The 20,598-nt window shown below is 48.2% G+C and overlaps 1 protein-coding gene across 1 annotated transcript in view; it reads right to left on the bottom strand.

Moving 5' to 3' along the window:
* Positions 1-4,462: 4,462 nt before the first annotated feature.
* Positions 4,463-20,598, bottom strand: part of LOC142017121 (aryl hydrocarbon receptor-like) — a 90,404-nt gene continuing 74,268 nt past the window's right edge. The window contains exon 10 of the mRNA XM_075001780.1: positions 4,463-4,544. Coding sequence (XP_074857881.1) covers positions 4,490-4,544 — 55 coding nt within the window. The 3' untranslated portion in view covers positions 4,463-4,489. The remainder of the gene's footprint in view (positions 4,545-20,598) is intronic.

The raw sequence follows: 20,598 nt of genomic DNA, 5'->3' as shown, positions 1-20,598 counted from the left end.
CAGTCGAGCATGGTCTAGACGGTGGCCACTTGGTCCTGCCATGAGGGCAGGGAACTGGACTCGATGACCTCATGAGGTCCCTTCCAGTGGTAGTGTTCTATGATTCTATACAGCAGCAGGCCAGGGAAGTTGGCCTCTCTCAGCATTCTGTGATGCAAACGAGTATTGCTACAATAAATGTTCTGCAAATGTTTGAGTCTTGACTCCACTCTCATTGGACCATAGTTGAAAGCTGATAGGAAAGCAACATATTTTTTCATGAAGCCAAATGACCCTGTTCCTTTCACACAGTAATTCACAGATGTATAAATGCTAAATAAATCTGTGTTTGTACACTTAGTTTTCTCCCAGATGACATTCATGGCCAGACATTACAAATAACTTTGCCATACATAAAAACACAAACACACTCATTTTGCCTGTCCAATGCTTTCGGAGGATTATGGTACCTGATAACAGCAATTGAAATAATTAGCTGATGATGGGTACAGTAAGAAATATAACCCCCGCCGCATTAGAGATAATAAGCCAAGCTACTTAAAACTCATCCTGTGGATCCACAACTTTTGCCACATCCTTTGCAGCTGTGTCTTAGGGGTGTTTACTCGGCATGGATGCATGCTAGAAATTCAGAGTATCCTTACCTTTCTGGCGCACCAGTGCTCTGACAGCTGTGCCTCTGTCTGGTGTCTTTCACCCATGAGCGAGAGCAGATGGAAAAAATAGAGGTGGACGTGTTCAGTGTCACTGTGTGCATGAAGAGATCTGTTGATGTGTATGTTGTGAGAGAAGAGGTTGGCTAGACAGGAAAGTGTTAATAATTCAGACAGCTGCAGGCAGAGAACTAACCACGCTTGCCACCTGCCTCTCCCTGCAAACAGCTTTCCTCTCCTCACCCAAACAGACAAGACCTTAACAAACATATGCAGAGCGTTCAGCACTTTCTAGCCATCGTCTCTTGATTTGCCACATATGTGTCATGCAAGCAGCTCCTAGACTTCCATCTAGCTCAGATTGTATCAGATTTACATAGAGAGATAGACACACACATTGAACCTTTCTAGTTCGGCACCCTTGGGACCAGACAAGTGCTGGACAAGAGAATTTGCCACACCATGGGAGGTCAATATTGTTTAGCATATTACCAACACTTCCACCACTGCTTACTGGGCTCTCAGAAGACATTTAGGGGTAAATAAGAGCACAGAACACAAAGAGCCACAACTGGTAGCTAAAAACAAACTTTATAGAACCACCAGAAACTTGGCCACAGCCATGACAAGTGGTCATCTGGCAAACCAAAATCATGCCCGATTATGGATGTTGCCAGAAAAGAGAGTTTCGGATTAGAGAGATTCAACCTGTGTGTGTGTGTGTGTGTGTGTGTGTGTGTGTGTGTGTACACATTCCTTTCCTACTCTAGTGTATACCTTCCACAAGGGCATTACAAACCTGAACACAGGCATGCAGAAGAAGACTTCTTGCATCTTTTAAAGGGAGAGATCACCTCCATATTATATTCAAGGGCTCTGACCCAAATCTCACTGAAGTCAATGAGGGATCTTCTATTGACTACAATGGCCTTTGGATCAGTCCATCAGGGTGTAAAATTATACTAGGGCATTAGTTAGTCTATGCACATCGTACAAGCTTAGAGATTAGCACAAATTTTGGGCTAAATCCTGCCCCACTGCAAAATAACTTGGTTCAATTCTTGTATGCACGTGTTCTAAACATCTTACACTGGGGTTGCGTCTCCACTAGCCGGCTATTTCGAACTAGCTGGCACAATGTTGAAATAGCACGTGTCATGTCTACACATGCCATGCGCTATTTTGATGTTGAAATCAACATTAGGCGGTGAGATGTCGAAATTGCTATTCCTATCCGGAGATGGGAATAGCGCCATACTTTGACGTTCAACGTCGAAGTAGGTCATGTGTAGATGATTCGCATCCTGCTACAACGAAATAGCGGGGTCCTCCATGGTGGCCATCACGTGAGGGGTTGACAGACGCTCTGTCCATCCCCTGCAGGGCTCTATGGTCACTGCATGCAGCAGCCCTTAGCCCAGGGCTTCTGGCTGCTGCTGCTGGAGGTCCATGCTGTGTGCACAGGGTCTCCAACCAGTTGTCGGCTGTGTGGACTTTGTGCTGTGCAGGCCAAGTGTGTCTGGGAGGGGCCCTTTAAGGGAACGGCTTGCTTTTGCCCCAGAAGGGCTAGTCCAGCCTGTGACCCTGTCTGCAGGCTTTGCTGGCCCCTTATTTTGACGGGGAGCGCTTGTGTGTGTGGATGCTCCACATTTCCTTCTGGTGCGGCTCCTTTCGACGTTCCCCGTCGCTACTTCGACGTTGAACGTCGACAGCCCCAGCCCCGGAGGACGTGTAGGTGATACGTGTCGAAGTAGCCTATTTCGATGTTCTTACTTTGAAATTGGCTACTTCGATGTAGTGTGCTAGTGTAGACGGAGCCTGGATGTGTTAGCACTGAGAACCTTGCTTTGAAAAAGTTCTTAGGATGTGACCACAGTGAACCTTTGGTGTGTATTCTACAAGTGGCTTTGCAAAATCTGTGTACTTGACAGCGGGGAATCTGGCAATGACTGGCGGAAGCTGGGTCCGGTCTAGCTCAGTAGCACATTTGCTTGTCGTTTGGGGAGCACTCTGAATAAGTTTGCAAAAGACAAGGCTGTCTTCCCTGCAGAGGACATTCATGGATATCAGCTAATTGTTGAGGACCCCACTGTGACTGAGTCCCAAGCTGATATATGGGGTAGTGCAACCACCAGGACAACAATTTTGGAATCAGACTCTGCCTCTCGTTTTCCTCTTGCTCTGGGAACCTTATGCCCAGGCAGCTGATATTGCCCTGGTGGACTGGCCCTGCTATGTATGTGAAAGGAGAGCCAAGGCTCCATCTGCTGTCTGCACTGCATGTATGGAAGTGGAGGAAGTGGCCTTGCGACTCCTTCCACACTCTGCACTGCTGCCTGTGCTCTGGGTTGCTGGCACAGGAGTAGGAGGGGGAAACGTATGCACCTCTGCTGGCAAGTTGGGCGGACCACAATCTTGTTACAGAAGACATTAGGGACAGAATGTTGAAGCAGGGCTGTGCTTAGAGCCAACGTTACACACAGAGCCCAGGTAGGGTTCTCTCTCACTGGTAAATATTAGCTTATATCTTCAAAAAAGGGTTCTAGACACAGTGCATTTATACAGGGTCTAACGGCTGCTGAACAGTACTTCTGTACAAAGGGGACTGGCACACACTGACAGACAGGACCACTGTCTGAGGACTCACACACAGTGTGGTTAGTTGGCGCATAATGTGACCAAATTCATTTTCCTTAATTTCTACATACTGGTTCTGAGTGCTGCCACAATGGGCTATACAGATATAAACCCATCAGTCTAGCAGTTCTAAGCAACAAGGGCATTTACCCAGCATTGCTTGGGTCCTTGACTTAGTTAAGTTTTTATTTTAATGAAAGGAAAATGAACATGCTTTTTTATGGGATTGTACTTTTTCAAAAATAGTATTATTTTTATTAAGTTAATTTTTCTTGTGGCTGTCTTAAAAAGGGATTGTTAAAATTTTTCCATTTAATGTTTTTTGGTAAATTTTTAAATGGGTATTCCATCAAGTGTGTTTTTTCTTAATCTTTGTACGCTCTTATCATACACTGTTTCAACTAAAAGGGCTGTAGCATATTAGTTTCCAATAATATCTTCTTCTAATCTGCAAACCTCAAGCATTTATTTAGCTGTGCAAAAAGAGAGCACCGTTCCAAATGTCTCTGTTTTATCTCTTTTCTGTAAGGCATACTGAGAAGCAATTCTACTTCAGGTTCATCCTATTTTTCTGGGTCCTCTTGGTTCCGTCTCTTTCAGCATTCACTCTATTTCAGTTTAAGGACTGTACCTATTGTGGTGAGTCTGTCTCTTTTCTGTATGGTTTTATGGGAAGCAATCCCATTCCAGGCACATCCCATTTTCCTGGCACAGCCAAACCCTGACCTTACTGTACATTATGATATGAGAAAGCCCTACACGGAATTTGGTTGTCCTACCTCTTATCATGTAGGAGGAATTTGTGATCAAGCAGAAAAACTCTTTAAAGTATACAGTACATATGCAGTGCGAACTCTTGCCCTAACTGCAATTCAACACTTTCAACACTCACTTAACTCAAAGAGGATAATTAGAAAGCATCCTCTCTAGTAGCATAGGCTTACTTACCTTCCTTCAGTTACGCTCTTTAATTCAAACACAAAGGTCCACCGATGTTCCACTGTTGAAGTCAGTGGGATTACATCAGGGAAGACTTTGGTCCCATTCATCTCATTGCAATGTCCTTTGTCTGCACAGGCACAGCTTGGTTCTTCTGGTTGGGATGAGCAGCTCATTCAGTTACACAGCTCAGCTCCAAGCATCTGTCAGTGCTGGGCTGTTGGCAGGGCTGGATTTTTGAATGCATATAATGGGCCTTTTCACAAGGTGTCAAACTCAGGTCCAGAGGGTTCTTGCAGCTTTGTTTGGTAAATCCTGAAGGATAGAGGGGGGGATAGTGAGTGATGTTACAGTGCTATCATGCACTGAAGTGCCAGCCTGCAGATAAGGCATATGTTGGGCAAAAAAGGGTTACTCCCTAGCTTCATGCCTGGAAACTGCTGAGCCATTTTGGCCAAATTTAAAACCCAAACCCAACCTGGAGGCAGACAGGTGGCATGGAACATTCAAAAGTGGATGCTTAAACTCAGGCAAAAGTATAAGCCACATAAAATAAAGTCTCATAATGGGAAGTGCTGAACAGCCTTAATAAAGGTGCAGCCAGCCGCCTCTTGTATGTGTAAAGTTCTTCATGTCACATAGAAAAATATGTTAAAAGAACATAAGGGAGATCAAAGTCAAGCACGCAAACATTAGGAGACCCTAGCATTCAGGTAGCCGTGTGCGTAATGATACAGCCATTAGTTACACATTCATATACTCTATTAGCCAGAAGACTCCTTCCTGCCTCCTTCAGCACACAGGACAGATAACTGCTCTCTGAATGAGCAGCTGTTCAATGTTTTGTTTTATTCACCTGTGCAGTGCCTGCCACCAGGCCTCATGTAGGACAACACTGCTCAAACCAGCCTTTGGTAGAGGATTAAGAATGTCCCTCATGTTTTTCTGTGGTGTGTATTATTATAGTATCTGGAGGACTACACAGACACTAATTAATTCATCTTCCCATCTGCCCCCTGTGAGCGGGGTGCACGTTGTCTCTATTTCATACAAGGGAGCTGGGGCAAAGATGAAAGTCAAACCTTTCTACTGATCGGGGGGTGGCCAGACACCAAGGACCTGATTTTTCAGAGTACTTAGCATTATATACAGGTTGAACTTCTCTAATCCAGTGCCCTCAGGACCTGACCTATGCTGGACAAGAGAATTTGCCGGACAATGGGGAGTCAATATGGTCTGGCACATTACCGACACTACCACTGCTTATTGGGCTCGTAGAAGACATTTCGGGTAAATTACAGCTAAATAACAGCACAGAACACTGAGAGACAGGACTGGTGGCTGGAAACAGACTTGATGGCAGTGAGGGAAACTTGGCCACATAAATGGATCCGGCTGACTATGCCGGATTATGGATGTTGCTGGGCAACAGAGTGCCAGATTAGAGAGGTTCAACCTGTAGTACTTCCTACACTCCAGGCCCAGCTCCTGTAGGTTCCAATTGCAGCTGTGAGTGCTCAGCACTTCTGGACGCCAGTCTCCAGCATATCAAGTCAGGCCCCTGGGATATGAAGAGAACTCCATCTATGACAAGCTGGGTTGATGTGACCTACCCAGCAGCGCATGGGAGCTCTGCAGCATTCCTAGCAGAATCAAGTTCTCCAGAGCAGCATCCAATGGTCTCAACTAGGAGACCCTCCTTTTCCTTCCCACCAACCCCTGCCCATTCCACTACTCACCTGCCAGCTTCTGCACCAACCCAGGCAGATGTCCTGTCCTACGGACAGCTGTCTCCTTCATGGGGCAGTGCTGTTTCAGCCCCAGACCTGGGCCACCCTGAGCACTAAAAAAAGCTGGCAGTGCTGTGCAAAAACACTGCAGGAGGTCATGTAATTAACTTCAGTGTCCTAACACCTACGCATCAGGATGCTGAATTAAGGTTGCACAGGGACCCTAGTCCTGGTATTTCCCACTGGTGAGGGTTTGACTTTGCAACCTAAATCACATGGTTTTAATGTCGTTTTTCGTGCAATGTGTAATCTATTCATAGATGCAGGAAATAGTATGGCAGCACCCTCAGATTTTATGCAGGACTCTACTCATGGCCTCCCAGCTGTTGGGCCCCAAACTCCAGTCTGGGTCCCTCCCCACCCACAGACATGTTCCTTTTCCTGGCCTCAGCTTTTGGGTGGGTGAAGGTGGAGAAGGGGTAAGTTGGCTGGTTTTTAGCATCGCCACTGGTAAAAGTATACCTGGTATGTGTGTATAGACATACACAGCTGTTATAGCACATATTATTCACATGCAAACTACACAGACATACACACAACTATTATAATACATATCATACACGTAGAACCTATCTAATGTATTTGTAACATGGATAAAGAGGAAATACAGCTTTTATAGTAAGATCTTAAATTTCTTGTGTGATACCCTAGGATTTTAAGTAGCATAAACACCATTCAGTTCTGCATTAGTCGTACATGTAAAGCTCTCTCTGAAACATACCATTTGACACAGCACAAATGTGTGCAATAGGTACGTAGCTATGTAAAAATAAAATTCCTTTTCAAAAGAAGGAATATGAGCTAAAAACAAATTCAGGATTACCATTTCTCAGGCAAAGCAGCTGAAATGCACAATGACAAAATTCCCAGCCAGACTATTACCTGCTGTGTATTCTACATGTGCATCAGACAGTCACTGGCTCTCTCTCATATGTGCACTAAGACAGACAAATATCACTCACGTCTCTTTGCATGGCTGGGAGACATTCCCGTCCTTTTCATTCCGTTCAGTGAACTACGGAAGGCACATTCCCTCCCAGAACAACAGACAGTAATTCCGATCAACCTGAATCTGCAATCCAGATTAAACTGAAATCCTCTCTCTGAGGATTAAGTGACCACTAAAGGCCATGAAAACAGTGGTGTTTCAAATTCTGCTGCACTATGGATCACATCAGCCGGGGCTATCCCAAGTGGTGGGGGCAGGGCCGCATGGGGCAACTCCCCCAAGGTCCCAGGTGAGGGGCCCTGGGCAAACCAACCCTCATGCCGTACCATGGGCCCCGCCCTTGCCCCACACTACCCCCACCCTGCCCCTTTACCCACCACCTGACCAAGCAGGCAAGAGCTTACCTGGGGCAGGGTGAAGTGGTGGGGCACTCCCCCTAACTGTGCTGTTATCTCCTTCCCCACTGAGACCCTCTTCTGTGGCAGCAGGGCAGAGCGGAACAGGCTTGCACTGCCCATGTGGTAAATGGGAGCTGGGAGCCGAGAGGAGGCAACCCCCCCACTGCTTCCGCTGCCACGCTCTGCCTCAGGTAATCTGCTCCCCTCCTGTACAGAGAACAGCTGGGGCATCTGCTATGGGGCCCCCAGAAGCTCGGGGACTGGGGTGGCCACCCCATCTCATCCCATGGACAGCTGAGGTATCAGTATTTTAAATCCCAACCACTCAACAGTTCCATATGGTACTGAGAGAGGCAGGTGATCACTTCCCAAACCAAAATCCACTCCCTCCCCTTGTAACGCTCCACCTGTCAGATAAAAGTTCCTGCAATCTGACGAAGCGGGTCTTTGCCCACGAAAGCTCATGCTCCAAAATATCTGTTAGTCTACAAGGTGCCACAGGGCTTCTCGGTGTTCTGCAATCTCTTTTGTTTCTGTGGCTAAATCGACCCATGGACTCCACCGCCTGCCACCATCGCATTTCAGTACCCACTGTGACAGCGTCCACCATCTCTCATCATGGAAATACTGACTCATGGCCAACAAGTTTAGCCATGCAGAGAAGAGAACATACATTCTTAGGAATGCAGGATGTGACCTGAAGTCCTGTCACTAACAGGAGCCATCACTGGATGCTTTAGAAGAACCCCACACTACTAGATGTGGGATAATCAGGTACAGGCCGTAGCACCAGATTGAGTAACCCTTCCAAGATTTTTGATGCTTTCAGTTAAGCCAACTCAAGATGTTCTTGATATGGGCAGCTCTTTATCACCCTTCTACCCAGTAGGAGGGCACCAAATTTGAATACAGGTTGAACCTCTCTAGTCCAGCGCTCTCTGGTCCAGCAATATCTGTGGTCCAGCATGATTTTAGTTAGCTGGATGACCACTTATCTTGGGTGTGGCCAAGTTTCCTGTGGTCCCATAAAGTTTGTTTCCAGCCACCCGTCCTGTCTCTCAGTGTTCTGTGCTATTATTTAGCTGTAATTCACCCTAAGTGTCTTTTAAGAACCCAGTGAGCAGTGGAAGTGTTGGTAATGTGTTAGACAATATTGACCTCCCGTGGTCCAGCAAATTCTCTGGGAACCTTCTGAGCTTTTTTCCTGTGAAAAGCACCCGAAGAGGAGAAATGCTCCCTCACACTGATTGGCTGATTTAGCAGAGAGGCTTGTCTGGGCACTTGGGACCAGACAAGCCTCTCACCTCTATCCCTGGGCGTTCCAAGCCAGGACTTTGGTGGGTACTTTGCAGAGCTGCTACCTGGGAAGCACCTCCTTTCTGCCTGGGGCACTTCATCTCAGGACTGTCCAGCTGGTGCTTGCTTGATGCAGTGACTGGTGTACCGTATGCGTAGGCTCTTTTCACACCATGTTATGTGGTGTACTTTGTACATCATTATAGAGGGAATGCCTGACCTAGTGGACACCACACACTGGGATGCAGGAACTCCTGAAACCTAATCCCCAGCTCTGCCACTGACTTGATGCTGGACCTTGGACAGCACAAAGGGAATTCTTGGGAAAAATCCCGTCACTCATATAGATGCCAAATTTTAGGACTCAGCCTGGATCTTTGGGTAATCGGGATGATGCTGCAGAATAACTGCACAGCATCATCAGCACAATGCCTTGCAGCTGCTCCCAAGCATGTTGATAACCTGGAGAGGGTTCAGAGAAAAGACGTTATTAAAGGCTTAGAAAACCTGCATTATTGGTAGATTGAGCTCCGGGAACTGAGCTCCTGGAGTTGAAGGAAGAAAAACTTCTGGGATGGCTTAATTACAACCTGCAAGGGCCTACCTGGGAAGCAAATATTTGATAACAAGCTCTTCGATCTAACAGGCTCTTCGATATACCACAATCCAACACCTGGAAGTTGAAGCTAGACAAACACAGAAAGGCAATACTATGTGAAGACTTAACAGCCAGAGTAATTCACCACTGGAACAATTCATCAAGGACTATAGTGAATTCTCCATCACTAAGAATTTATAATCAACATTAGGCATTTCTCGACAATGCATACTCTAGGAATTCTTTTGGGGACATTCTCTGACCTGTGTTTTGCAGGTGATTGCATCACAGTGGTCTCTTCCAGCCTTGGAAGCTATGAACAAAGATGAGTTTTCTTAAGACAAAAATAATAAGGAGAGGCCTTTTGCTTTGTCTCCTGAGTTTTGCCCACCTTTGAGCTTTCCTCCACAATCATTAGGGCAAGATTATTTTTAAAAATTAAGGCTGAGCTGTCCTCACACATATGATTCTAAGAGGGGGATATTAAGAAAAATAGAAAAGACTGTGAGACTTGTGACAAAAATCAAGATATTCTACAGTGCTTTACAGTGGTCTAGGGACTGACAAGGTAAGGTTTGAAGAGTGATATGAAAAGGTGATGTGGTAATTATTATTAGTCCTTTTTTCCCATAAAACTTCCCAAATAAGAACAAATGGTAATTGCGCCTCTTTTCCAGAAGGTGGCAGAGCAGGTTTGGAGAAATGTTATATTTGCTATAACAGTCTTTCTTAAACTTTCCGAAGCCACGAGCACCAAAGAATAGTATTTTTTACACGCAGAACACCTATGAAAATTTTCGTCCAAAAATGGTTGTCAAACTAAAGTAACAAAACAAAAGAAAACAAAAAAAAGCCCAGCAACGTATACAGCAAAGCCAAGAGGAAGTAATTTGATCGGGTATCATAGCAATGAAATTGTAGCACTGAATCTGGTTTTAATAAAAGAAGATATACACTTTGAAATATTTTTCCAAATGCTCGCAGCTCCCCTGCTAGTTGTTCCTGGAGGACCAGTGTTCCGCAGAACATAGTTTAAGAAACACTGCACCTTTCATGTGTGGCCCACGTCTGAATTCAAGGGACAGCTACAGATTTGTTCTGGAATCACTATGAGCATAATATAAAACTGACCTATCTGTACAGCTGTGCATATTGGTTCATGCAATAAGAGATGAATTTTTGACTTGTCTTCAGTGTTTGCCACCACCTTTTCACCAACATAAATGCACGCATTGATGCAACTCCTCAGTCAACTGCCAGTTCTCAATAGCAAACTTGCTTTTCTTGCTAGAGAAGAGAAAAAAAGGGGAAATCTGTTCAGTCCATAACGGAAGACAGAAACTGCACAGCCCTGGGAAAGGTGCTACCATAACAGCAGGTTTGAAAGGGTTAGATTTTTGTCAGTCCCGGTCAGTTTCCCTGTGCACAAGCAAACTGACAAAAGAATTATTTCCATCCCTACTAGCTGACATTTACAAAGTACAACCAATGCAGCGTCAGAATTTATGAGAGTCAAAATCCAGCTATTTATATGTTTGAATGAGGCTTCTTACATACAGACCACAAAGGAATAGGACTGATTTTGTTTACTTAGGGATATTTACTTTGCATGTTTTGATATCAGATGTTGACAGTTTGTGGTTTAATGGTTTATAAACATTAACTTTTGGAATCTCAGTTTCTACTGTCAATAAATAGTTGTCTGATTCCCCTGTATTTCCCTACAACGGTGAAAATTTAAATCGAACAGAAACAATGCTGAAAATAAACATCAATATCATGTGTTAATTATTAAAAAGCTGGACTCTTAGAGGCCTACACAAGAATACGGCCAGGACAGACTGCCTGGAGTGAGGATAATTTGTTATACATCTTTAATAAATAATCTATGTCTTGCCTCTGAGGTCCCCAATGGTAACATGCGACAAGCAAGTGAAACACTATGAGATAAATATTCACATTCACTAGTACGGCCGTTCAGCTGCAGCACACTCCTAAGAGGCAGCCTGTGCCTTCCCCCTGCTGCTAGAAGCGCGATTCCGGGGCTTGTGACCTACAGCGTCAGCTGGGATGAATGCAGTGCGCTGCGCACAAGGGTCTCCCTCAGACCCACTCAGGAACTTCAGCTGGTGCACGATGCAGCCTCCTGAACTCCTGCAGCACGTGCGTTGCACTGAGCTCTGGGTCACCGCTGGTTTCCACTGCGCTGCAGGATGCAAGTCAAGGTGGTGGTTCAGTTCTGGCCCTTATGGACACCACTGCTCTGGCTGTGTGACCCCAGGGCAGGAGAGGAGAGGGAGCTGAGCAGGCAGAGCTAGGAAGGGACTGCCGGCTGGCCCTAGATTTTGGGACATCCAGCCCCCATCCGCAAGGCCTGGCATGCTGACCCATGGCTGGGCGCCTCCTCTCTGACTGTAGTCTCCAGGGCTGGCCAAATTCTGCCCCTAACCGCTTGGTGTTCGGCACCCATCCATTTTTTTTATCATCTGATGCACATGTCAGGGTGTCCATTAATTATTCACCATCGCTCTGATTGCTCCTAGCTCAGAGGGCTCCAGCAATCACTCCTTGAATTGATTTCCATGAGCAAAGCCCGAGGAACACCTGGTTAATGGGTGCCCTGTTTATTCACGTGTGCCTGGAGATGAGCAAGTTGGCCGGACACGTGAGAGGGGCCAGAAGGTTGCTCCGCAGCTGTCGTGGGTGGGGAAAGCCCCTGCTGTGAAGCTTCCAGATGAGCAGTAACCTCAGGCCACGCTGAACAGCAAGTTGCATTTCCCACTCCCCGCACCTCCGCTCACTGCTCCACCTGGAGGAGCGGAGCCGCCTCGTCCATCTTCCACTAGAGCCTATGCCCAGAGCTGTGCTATCACCAGCTGCCCCTTTCTCTCTCCTGCCACCTCAGCCCCACCGTGGTTGTGCAGTAACAACTGCTGCAGACCTGGTAGACGTCCATGGGTCATGGAAGGATGGTGCGACCAGTGACCTGGTTTCTCCCCACCTCCGTCCCTCAGGCTACCAAATTTCAGTGGAACTTCAGCCTGATGGCTCTTCCAAGAAGGACCTCACCTGGTGTCCCAATGAGGTGGAGCACACTGCAGAACCCACACCACCTCGTTCTGTGTTCCTGCCCCAGCGGAGTTGGTAAATGACTCTCCACTCTCCAGCCACCCAGCCCTGATGACAGTGCAGAAGAAAGGGAGACAATACCTCAACCTCCTTAAAGTAACCCTGTTAACTCCCCTCCCCTCTGCAGCTCCCTTCTGGGTCAGGACCCCGACTTTGGGAAACGCTGGTCGCCCTCATTAAATCTGCATGGTCCTGGGTAAAAGCACACAAAAGGTCAGACCATGTGGTCTGTGAAATGTTTCTCATGGCCCTGAATTTGATAGGCCCTTTGCACACATATAGGACGTGCTAAGCAGTATATTGTTACGCTACAAGTCCAGCTCCCCTTTTTGATTCCATTTGCACCAAAACCCATGGTGAAATAGAAAGGCAGCATGAATTAGGCACAGACTGGACAGGGAGTTGTACTAAAGGGCTGGATCAGCCGCCACCTTCCTTTGCCCCCTGAACAAAGATGCATTTTTCCTTCCTCATCAACATCACCTCATGTTAGGAATTCATTTAAAACAATCCCAACAACCAGAACCATCACCCTTATGCCAGAATCTGTGAGAGTGGAAAAAACCCCATCTGTAACTGCCTCTGGCAGCCACTCATCCTGTGTGTATTTTAGATAACCAGACCCTGCACGGCCATCACTCTCCAAACGGTGCACCTTGTCATGCGCCAGCCACTTCCTTTATGCAGGCGAGGAATGGCTGTTTTTATCACCGCTGTTTACCTTTTGTGAATGAGTTGAGGCCCCGTATGCGGCTGCTTTCTCGCACAGATAATGAATCTATTACATGGGTGTAACTTCGGAATATACCAGCTGTGTACAGCTCTCCTGAGATGTCTTCTGGGTGCTCTTAGAATGGAGATGTTTTTCACCCGGGCCCTAGTTCTGTCTCGTCTCAAATAGGAAATATTTTCTTTTCAGATAACACAAGTTTAACTAAGGGTCAGCCACTCCCTGGAAAGCAAAATGTCAGTTCAGGGAGAACTCAGTTATACAAAGAACTTTCTGTTTTCGTTCAGGCAAATAGAGGTGGAGGTGGAGTTTTCTGACTGTCTAACGTGTGATATTATTCCCAAAGGGAAAGCACAAGACTAGTCAACACCCTGAGACTTTCCAGGACAAGAGTGGATGGCAAACCCCCAGCAACAGCCTGTGCTACTTCTGTCCTCTTGAAATTTGCTCCAGCTGTTTCTCTTCCTATAGGCCACAGATCGTATGGCTCATGCGGTGACCGTCTGGTGTGAAAACAAAGCAGAGGCTTTAAAAGTTGGATGGAACCTCTCAGAAAAAGTAGGTTCTGAAACACGCCAGGGGCCTCCTCAGACCTGTCTAGATGAGGTGGTGATTATTGTCAACAGCAGCTATCACACCACCTGTCACTAGTGCTCTTCATCCAGCTAGGGGTGGACCATTGGCGATGACAGTGGGAATTTAAGAGAAAGAATCCCAGGGGAGCCAAAAAGAAATGTAGCAAACACCTGCAAAACATAGGGCACCGGGGACTGATACTATTGCATAGATCTGGAGCTGCTTAGCTTTTCCTGCGACTTAGGGTTTGCCTACATTTGTAGGGTTTTGGTTTGGTTTGGTTTTTTTCAGAAAAAAAGGCAGAGCATTCACAACACCATGCATGGAAAGGTGAGATCAGATGGCTTTTCCCTTGAAATAATAACTCCAGCTCTGTCAACGACGTTTGTTGACCTCCCCCTTGCAAGGTCAAGAGTGAATGAGTGTAAACAAAGCTCAGCTGGTCGGCTTTTGCAATGCTGTGGCTGTGATAAAGCCTTCAGGATGTCCACACTACCAAGTTTGGTCACCCAAAACTGCCTTTTGGTGACCTAACAGTGGAGCACTCACACTTCAGTGTGACTTGTGCTGGGTGAAAAACCCATTTTTGGCAGCAAAATTCTTCCAGCTTTGCAAGAGACTTTTCTTTTCCCTTCCTTTTATTGTTGACAAAGAACCAGCGGAGACACGGCTGTTTGTTTTGTGGGCAGAACTAGCCTCCGCCACTACCCCACAATGCCTCTTCTGTTCGCTGTGGCTCAGTGTTTTGAGCTCTGCTGCCCTGCAGGCCTGCGCCTGCTCCTCTGCCCAGACAGGCGGCTGCTGCAGGGCACAGGGGACAGAACGCAGTGCTGCATGGACACTCCGAACCAGGGACAGCTCGCAGAGCTACTCAGGATTCCGTTCCCAGCAGCTGAGGAGGATGTGGGAGAACTCGGTGGGAACTCCACAATGCACAGGGATGGGCTCTGGCTTCCCATAACACAGCACTGTAGGATATATACCCACAATGCATTGCTCACGCGGTCGATTATGGTTCCCCCAGGGTGGACGTGATCTGTGGCCAGAGGGAACAAGTGTGAACATATGCGGGTGATTTTTGTTTTGTCGACTTTTGGGTGTCGACAGAAGTTGTGTCGATGAAAGCAGGTAGTGTCCAAAACTGAGTTTAGCAAGAAACAGAGGCATCTGGCAACTTGAGGAGGTGATCACAGGATCAGGCCCTTTCAGATGAGAGGTAAAAAAGTGAATTTGTTTCAGATTAGTGAGCTCTTTGGGGGCAGGGACTGTACCACTGTGTTTGTGCAGTGTGGAGCACAAGGACACCCTGATCTTAGCTGGTCCCTAGGCACGAGTGTAATACCCATTATGATTAATACTGGATAAGAAATCAGTGCATGGGGCTATGTGTGTGGTTCTCAGGGGCCATTACAGGGCCATGTTCACAGAGATTTTCTGACAGAAATCTAATTGCAAAGACCAAAAGAACTGAAAGAAAAGGGCTACATTTCTCTTCATCCACCCTTCCCATCCTATTGCTGGATGTCTCTGCCGGGCGAGTCTTTCAAGGGAACAGACTAGCCCATTTTCAAATGAAATTGAACTCGGCAGGAAAGGAACGCAAGGCAAACTCCGGCATTTGTCTAGGCATTGCTGAGTCCTCTTCAGACCGGAACAGTGTCGGTTTGAATCTCTTCAAGGGAAAGCCTCTAAGCAAACTGTTCCTGAAAACTAAAGCAGCTTGACTCCCAGAGACATTAACAGAGAGGAGGCAGGAGGCCGGTTTGTATCGTGTTGGTTTTTCAGTGTTGGCTGAACTTGCCAATGAGAGGAGTGACTCACCATTTACAGCACATCTTCCTCAATTGCCATGGGACACCGATCTTCTGCAGGTCAGTCATGACAAAGGGAGTCGGCAGCTCTTACAGACCAACCCCACTCTCATGGGGCCAGGCTAGACCATCCTTTGGAGTTGCTTAGTGCAACTCTGTTGTCCAAAAACAATCACACTGGTTAACCAGGCCCTGCCTCTGGCTGGAGGCACATCTCTGGAGTGTCTAGGGGTTGTTTCCTAGGAGATGTGTACTCCTCAGTGCAGACAGAGGGGCTCTTGACCAGTTATTCCTACCGCACAAGCTACACGGGCGGTTCCCAACCTTGTCAGTAACACGGCATGCTTCAGTGACACATCCACTTTTTTCAGCTGCATCAATTACTCATAAACATCATGGTTGCTTACACTTACTATGATTAGCTCTTACTAGAGAACTTGGCAACATAGTAACGCATACAACAAGCTAAAAGGGATCACATGGGATGTTGTGTAAACAAGTAACTGCTGAAAAGGTTACTTGATTACTCGGGGAGGTGGCAGCAGGGGGGGAGAGATAGAGGTGGAGGCAACTTAAGAGAGCAGGCTCCCCTCCCCACCAGTCCATTTGGTCTGGGAAGCAGCATTTCTGCTGTCTCCTGGCACAAATGGACCTCTGCAGGGTCAGCATTTCCCCTCACAGCACCTCTGCAAAGAACTGACAAACCCCGTGTCAACTGGGGATCAAGCAGCAAGGCTGCCTGAGTCCCAGCTGGCAAGGGGTTTGTCGATTTCACCCTTTCCTCCCTCTGCAGAGGGGCAGTGAATGGAAACTGACGAAATTTCAGGGCAATCTTGGACAGTTCTCATGGCCCACCATTGTGTCGCGGCACATTGGTTGAAAACGACTGAGCTACACACCATAAGGAGGTGTTCAAGAGCTATTTAACTTCAACCTATAAATAAGGCATGTGAATTTATGATTGTACTGTTACTTTACATGGGATGGTAGGACTGATGATGTTACTGTTTGGAGAAGCATGTGGCCTTGTAAAGCCAGTGCCATAGAAGTCAGAGGTTTTGGTACTCACAGAGTTCTCAGTGCCAGGGTCTGATCTAAAGCCATTCAAGTCACTGGAAGTTTTTAAGCCCTAAGAGATGGATTCTAAGTTGCTAAGCACTTCCTGTGATGTGATAAATGCAGTCCCCACCACTGAAGCTAATGAGACTTGATTAGGCCCTCATCCCTCAAAGCATCCCCAAAAACACAAGCCAGGGAACAACCCAAGTCTTGACTGTTCCATTTAGACTGTGAGCTGAGGGGTGGGGGAACTGGTCTGGGACTCAGAGGGACTGGATTCTACTCCTGACTTCGCTGCTGAACCGGCGCAAACGACCCCACTCCTTCGGGCTGTGTGCACTGCAGGAGATGCTCTGGCTACACGTGGCAGACCGCCCAGCGTAGTGGGCTTTGGAGCCAGTGCTGCTCTATACAAAAGTGACCCTGGTACCGCCCAGCTGATTAGCAGAGCAACCACAAGCACCCACAGCCAACGGCGTGGGCTTCTATTGGTGGCGCACATCCGCAAATGCCTTACTGTGCATAACAAAATTTATTCCGCCCATGGATGGAAAAAAAAAGTCAGAGGGAGCCTTGTCTACAGGTATGTTAGCAACCGAGTGAGCAGGGAAGGTGCGGAACCTGACGGGGGAGGACAAGGTCAGCTCCCAGGCTGCTGCACTGGGCAGCACAGCACAGGGAGGCAGCGAGCAGCTCTCAGCGAGGAAAGCACAGGTTAAGGACTGTGTAGGAAGCAGGACATGCACAAGTCCATGCGGTTGGCTGCAATGCCCCTGAGGGCGCTGAGATCTCAGCCTCACTGTCCGGCAGGAGAATCACTTCCCCTTTAAAGTTCTCTGTTTGGAGTCAGGAAATACGTATGCATATGAAGCCCGAAAGAGCTGATGTCAGGACCCCTCTGCGCGCTCCTGCCCCGCCGCAGCGTTTTGGTAGGTTTGTGTGGGCAAGATAAAAGGAGGGGAACAACAGCGCAAGGAAGTGCTCCCTCTCGTACAGCCGGAGGTGCGGTTAGCCGTCCTGAGTAGGGATGCTGAAGCTAACAATGAGCCCGCTGACTTATTTTAGCCTCAGTGAGAGGAAGAGCGCTGGGGGCGGTGGTGGAGGGAGAGCAGAGAAGGCAGGGAATTGGTTACCGGAGCCACACTCCAACTCGAGCAGAGAATTTCTCCTCGGACTCGCTCCGTAATGTTTTAAATCAGAGAGGGTTTCTACTCCAATGAATGCCTAGCGGGTGGCTTTACATTGTCACGGTGTATGAGGCTTCCTTCCCAACGTGTGCATTTTACAGTGCGGAGGCACAACAATACACTGGCTTGATGGGTATTCCTGGCCCCTGGAGTCACTTTTAACGGATCAAAAGATGTTTCCTGCTGCACTGATAGGGCTGGAAAAGCAACCTCTGCATTAAACCCACTCTGCCACTCCTGCCCTGCAAAGAAAGGCCTGGGGGCTGCGTGTTGGGTTCTAAAACAGGAAGTGCAGCAGCAAGTAGAGCTGCATGAGCCGGCTGGGACACTCACCACACTAGCGAGAAGTCCCACGGCCAGTGGGAGCTGCAAGGACCCCAGCGAGCTCCTGACACAGTCGATGGCTCGATCTGGGAGCCCAGACAGACTCAGTTAGGTGGCTCCCAGGGCCTTGCTAGTAGTCGATGTGGGACTTGTTTAAGGTCACTGGGGACCTTCCTGGCGGAGGGCTTGCCAGTCGGAGTCGGGCGTTTGAGACAGGCTCAGGCGGGTGTGAGGGTGGGGGCAGGCATGGACTGGAGTGTGTCTGAGGGACAGCCTGCACTGTAGAGTGATTCCTGCTCGCCCTGGATTGGGGATTCCTGACTCAGCGCAGGGAAGGGCTGGGGAGCGAATGCCCCGGGCTGCGAACACCGGTGCTGTGTCATTCTGTGCTTTAGGATCTAAGGGGGGAGGTCGTATTTGCTCTCAGCTCTGCGAAGCTGGGGCTGCCTCCTACCTGCATCTTGCAGGCCAGCAGCAGACTCTGTGTCCAGCTGCAGACCCTTTAAGCTGAGTGCCTGGGGGGCCACGCAGGAGAGATTCGGGGCTGCTCAGCCAGGCCTACCAACTGCGGGGGGCCCCCAGACACAGCCTTTCAGAGGGGTCCCAAGCTCCAGCTGCCTTCACCACGGAAGCAGTAGCAGTGTCAGCTCCAGACCTCTCTGAATGGCCATTGCAGGGCTGCTGCATGTGGCTGGGGGGAAGGGCAGGGGGCTGGACTTGACCTCCTGGGGTCCCTTCCAGCAGGGCCGAATTCCCCAGGCCCCACCCCTTCCACTCTGTCCTGAAAGTGAGTGTGTTTGACTCTTGTGAGCAGACCAAGAGCCCAGGGCCCAATGTAATTTCTCTGGGACCCACACAAGTGCGTAACATGGCCCCCCTCAGACACGTACCACAATTTGCAGCCCAGTTGGGCCCCCACAGGGCCTCCAGGCCCCCGTAAATTATACTCGGAGGGGGGGAGGTCCAGCAAGGGGGAAGTAAGATTCAAAGGTGCAGAGAATCATCGGGTTGGAAGTGACCTCTGGAGGTCCTCAAGTCCAAGCCCCTGCTCAGAGCAGGACCAATCCCAACTGAATCATCCCAGGCAGGGCTTTGTCTAGGGATGGAAAATCCATCCTCTGTCAGAACACTCTGCAGCCTGTCCTTTCCCATTTGCAGGACTCAGGTCTGCGAGTCCAGGTGTCAGAATACTCTGTGCCCTACAGGACCACTCTGTTCAAAGAGAAGGGGGTCTCTCTCAGTGCAATGTTATGAACACCCTGGTCAGATTATGCCTGAGGCCACTGGCTTGGAATGAGAGTGGAGCTCAGGCACGGATCAGACCTATATGTTGAGCCAAGGCAAGAGGAGAAGCTGCGCAGCGCTCAGAAGAACAGGAGCAAGTAGATCAACCCTACTGGTTCGCTACTCCCACAACTGGGGCTTTTAGGCATCCTCTCAGGTGAGGCTCCTTTCCCCCATTTTAGTATAGAAATAACATTGTTGGGATGAGTAGCTCCCCAGAGAGCATTTAATCCCAGCAACCACAGTTCTTCCTTTGTCCGTATCTGCTGTGAAGCATCCGTCTGCTTCCCATCGCCTGTGAGCCTTTGACTGCTTGTACAAACAAAACTCTTTTTTGAGTGCACACACTGTGTGTGGACAGTAAATACCATCCATGTGACAGCCTACATGGAAACTTCCCCCCTTGCTGTCACAACAAAAGCACCATCTGGCAATTTTCCTGTCCAAAGGGATTTTTCTCCAGCTACCACTGGACCCTCACAAAGTTCAGCCTCTGTCTCTCTCGATTGAACATTTGCAATGGTTCATGTGAGATTTGAAAACACAACTGGAAAACATGGAGCATCACCCAAAACAAAGCACAATGCCTGAGGATTTCTCTGTCTGTTGTGAACCCTGCAGCATTACCGAAAAAAACATAGCAGCCCACAGCCCTCAGGTGCAAACCCGTTCAAGACTGGCCCTTGACACAGACGGTTTCGTAAGGCAGGAGCACACCGGGGGGTAGAGATGGTGCACACCGAGAAGGAAGCTGACCATCCTGAAACAGAAACAACCAAATCCAACACCAAGTTAAAGCTCAAACCAAGATGGTTAAGTAGATCACTGAAATTTCTGAACAAAATAACAGATGGTAACTGGAACCAATGTTCCTGCTAATTTTTTCCATCCCTGTGCAGAATAAACTGTTCTATGCGCCAGTGCTGCCTGCAATAGGCACGCTGCATTTGAATCTCTCCTGGGAAGTTGTCCGTGTGCTCAGCTTGCAGACGACACAGCCTGAACCCTGGATAACAGCACAGCTCAGTGTGTTCTGGGACAATTCCATGACAGGCTAGTGATGTTTAGGTGTTCAAAGGGAAAAATCAAACCGGGGTAGCAGGTACTAACCCCGCTGCCATAGCAACAGTTTTAATACTTCTGGGAATAGGCCGTAACTGCACAGAAATGGGCCTGCCAGAATGCTGAAGCCCCGATCACCTCTGGAGAGACACTAACTCCCTTCTGGTCTCTCACCA

The sequence above is a fragment of the Carettochelys insculpta genome, chromosome 8 (assembly GCF_033958435.1).
Source record: "Carettochelys insculpta isolate YL-2023 chromosome 8, ASM3395843v1, whole genome shotgun sequence".
Classification (NCBI taxonomy): domain Eukaryota; kingdom Metazoa; phylum Chordata; order Testudines; family Carettochelyidae; genus Carettochelys; species Carettochelys insculpta.
Note: the sequence above shows the minus strand (reverse complement) of the source record. Positions and strands in the feature narration are given on the sequence as shown.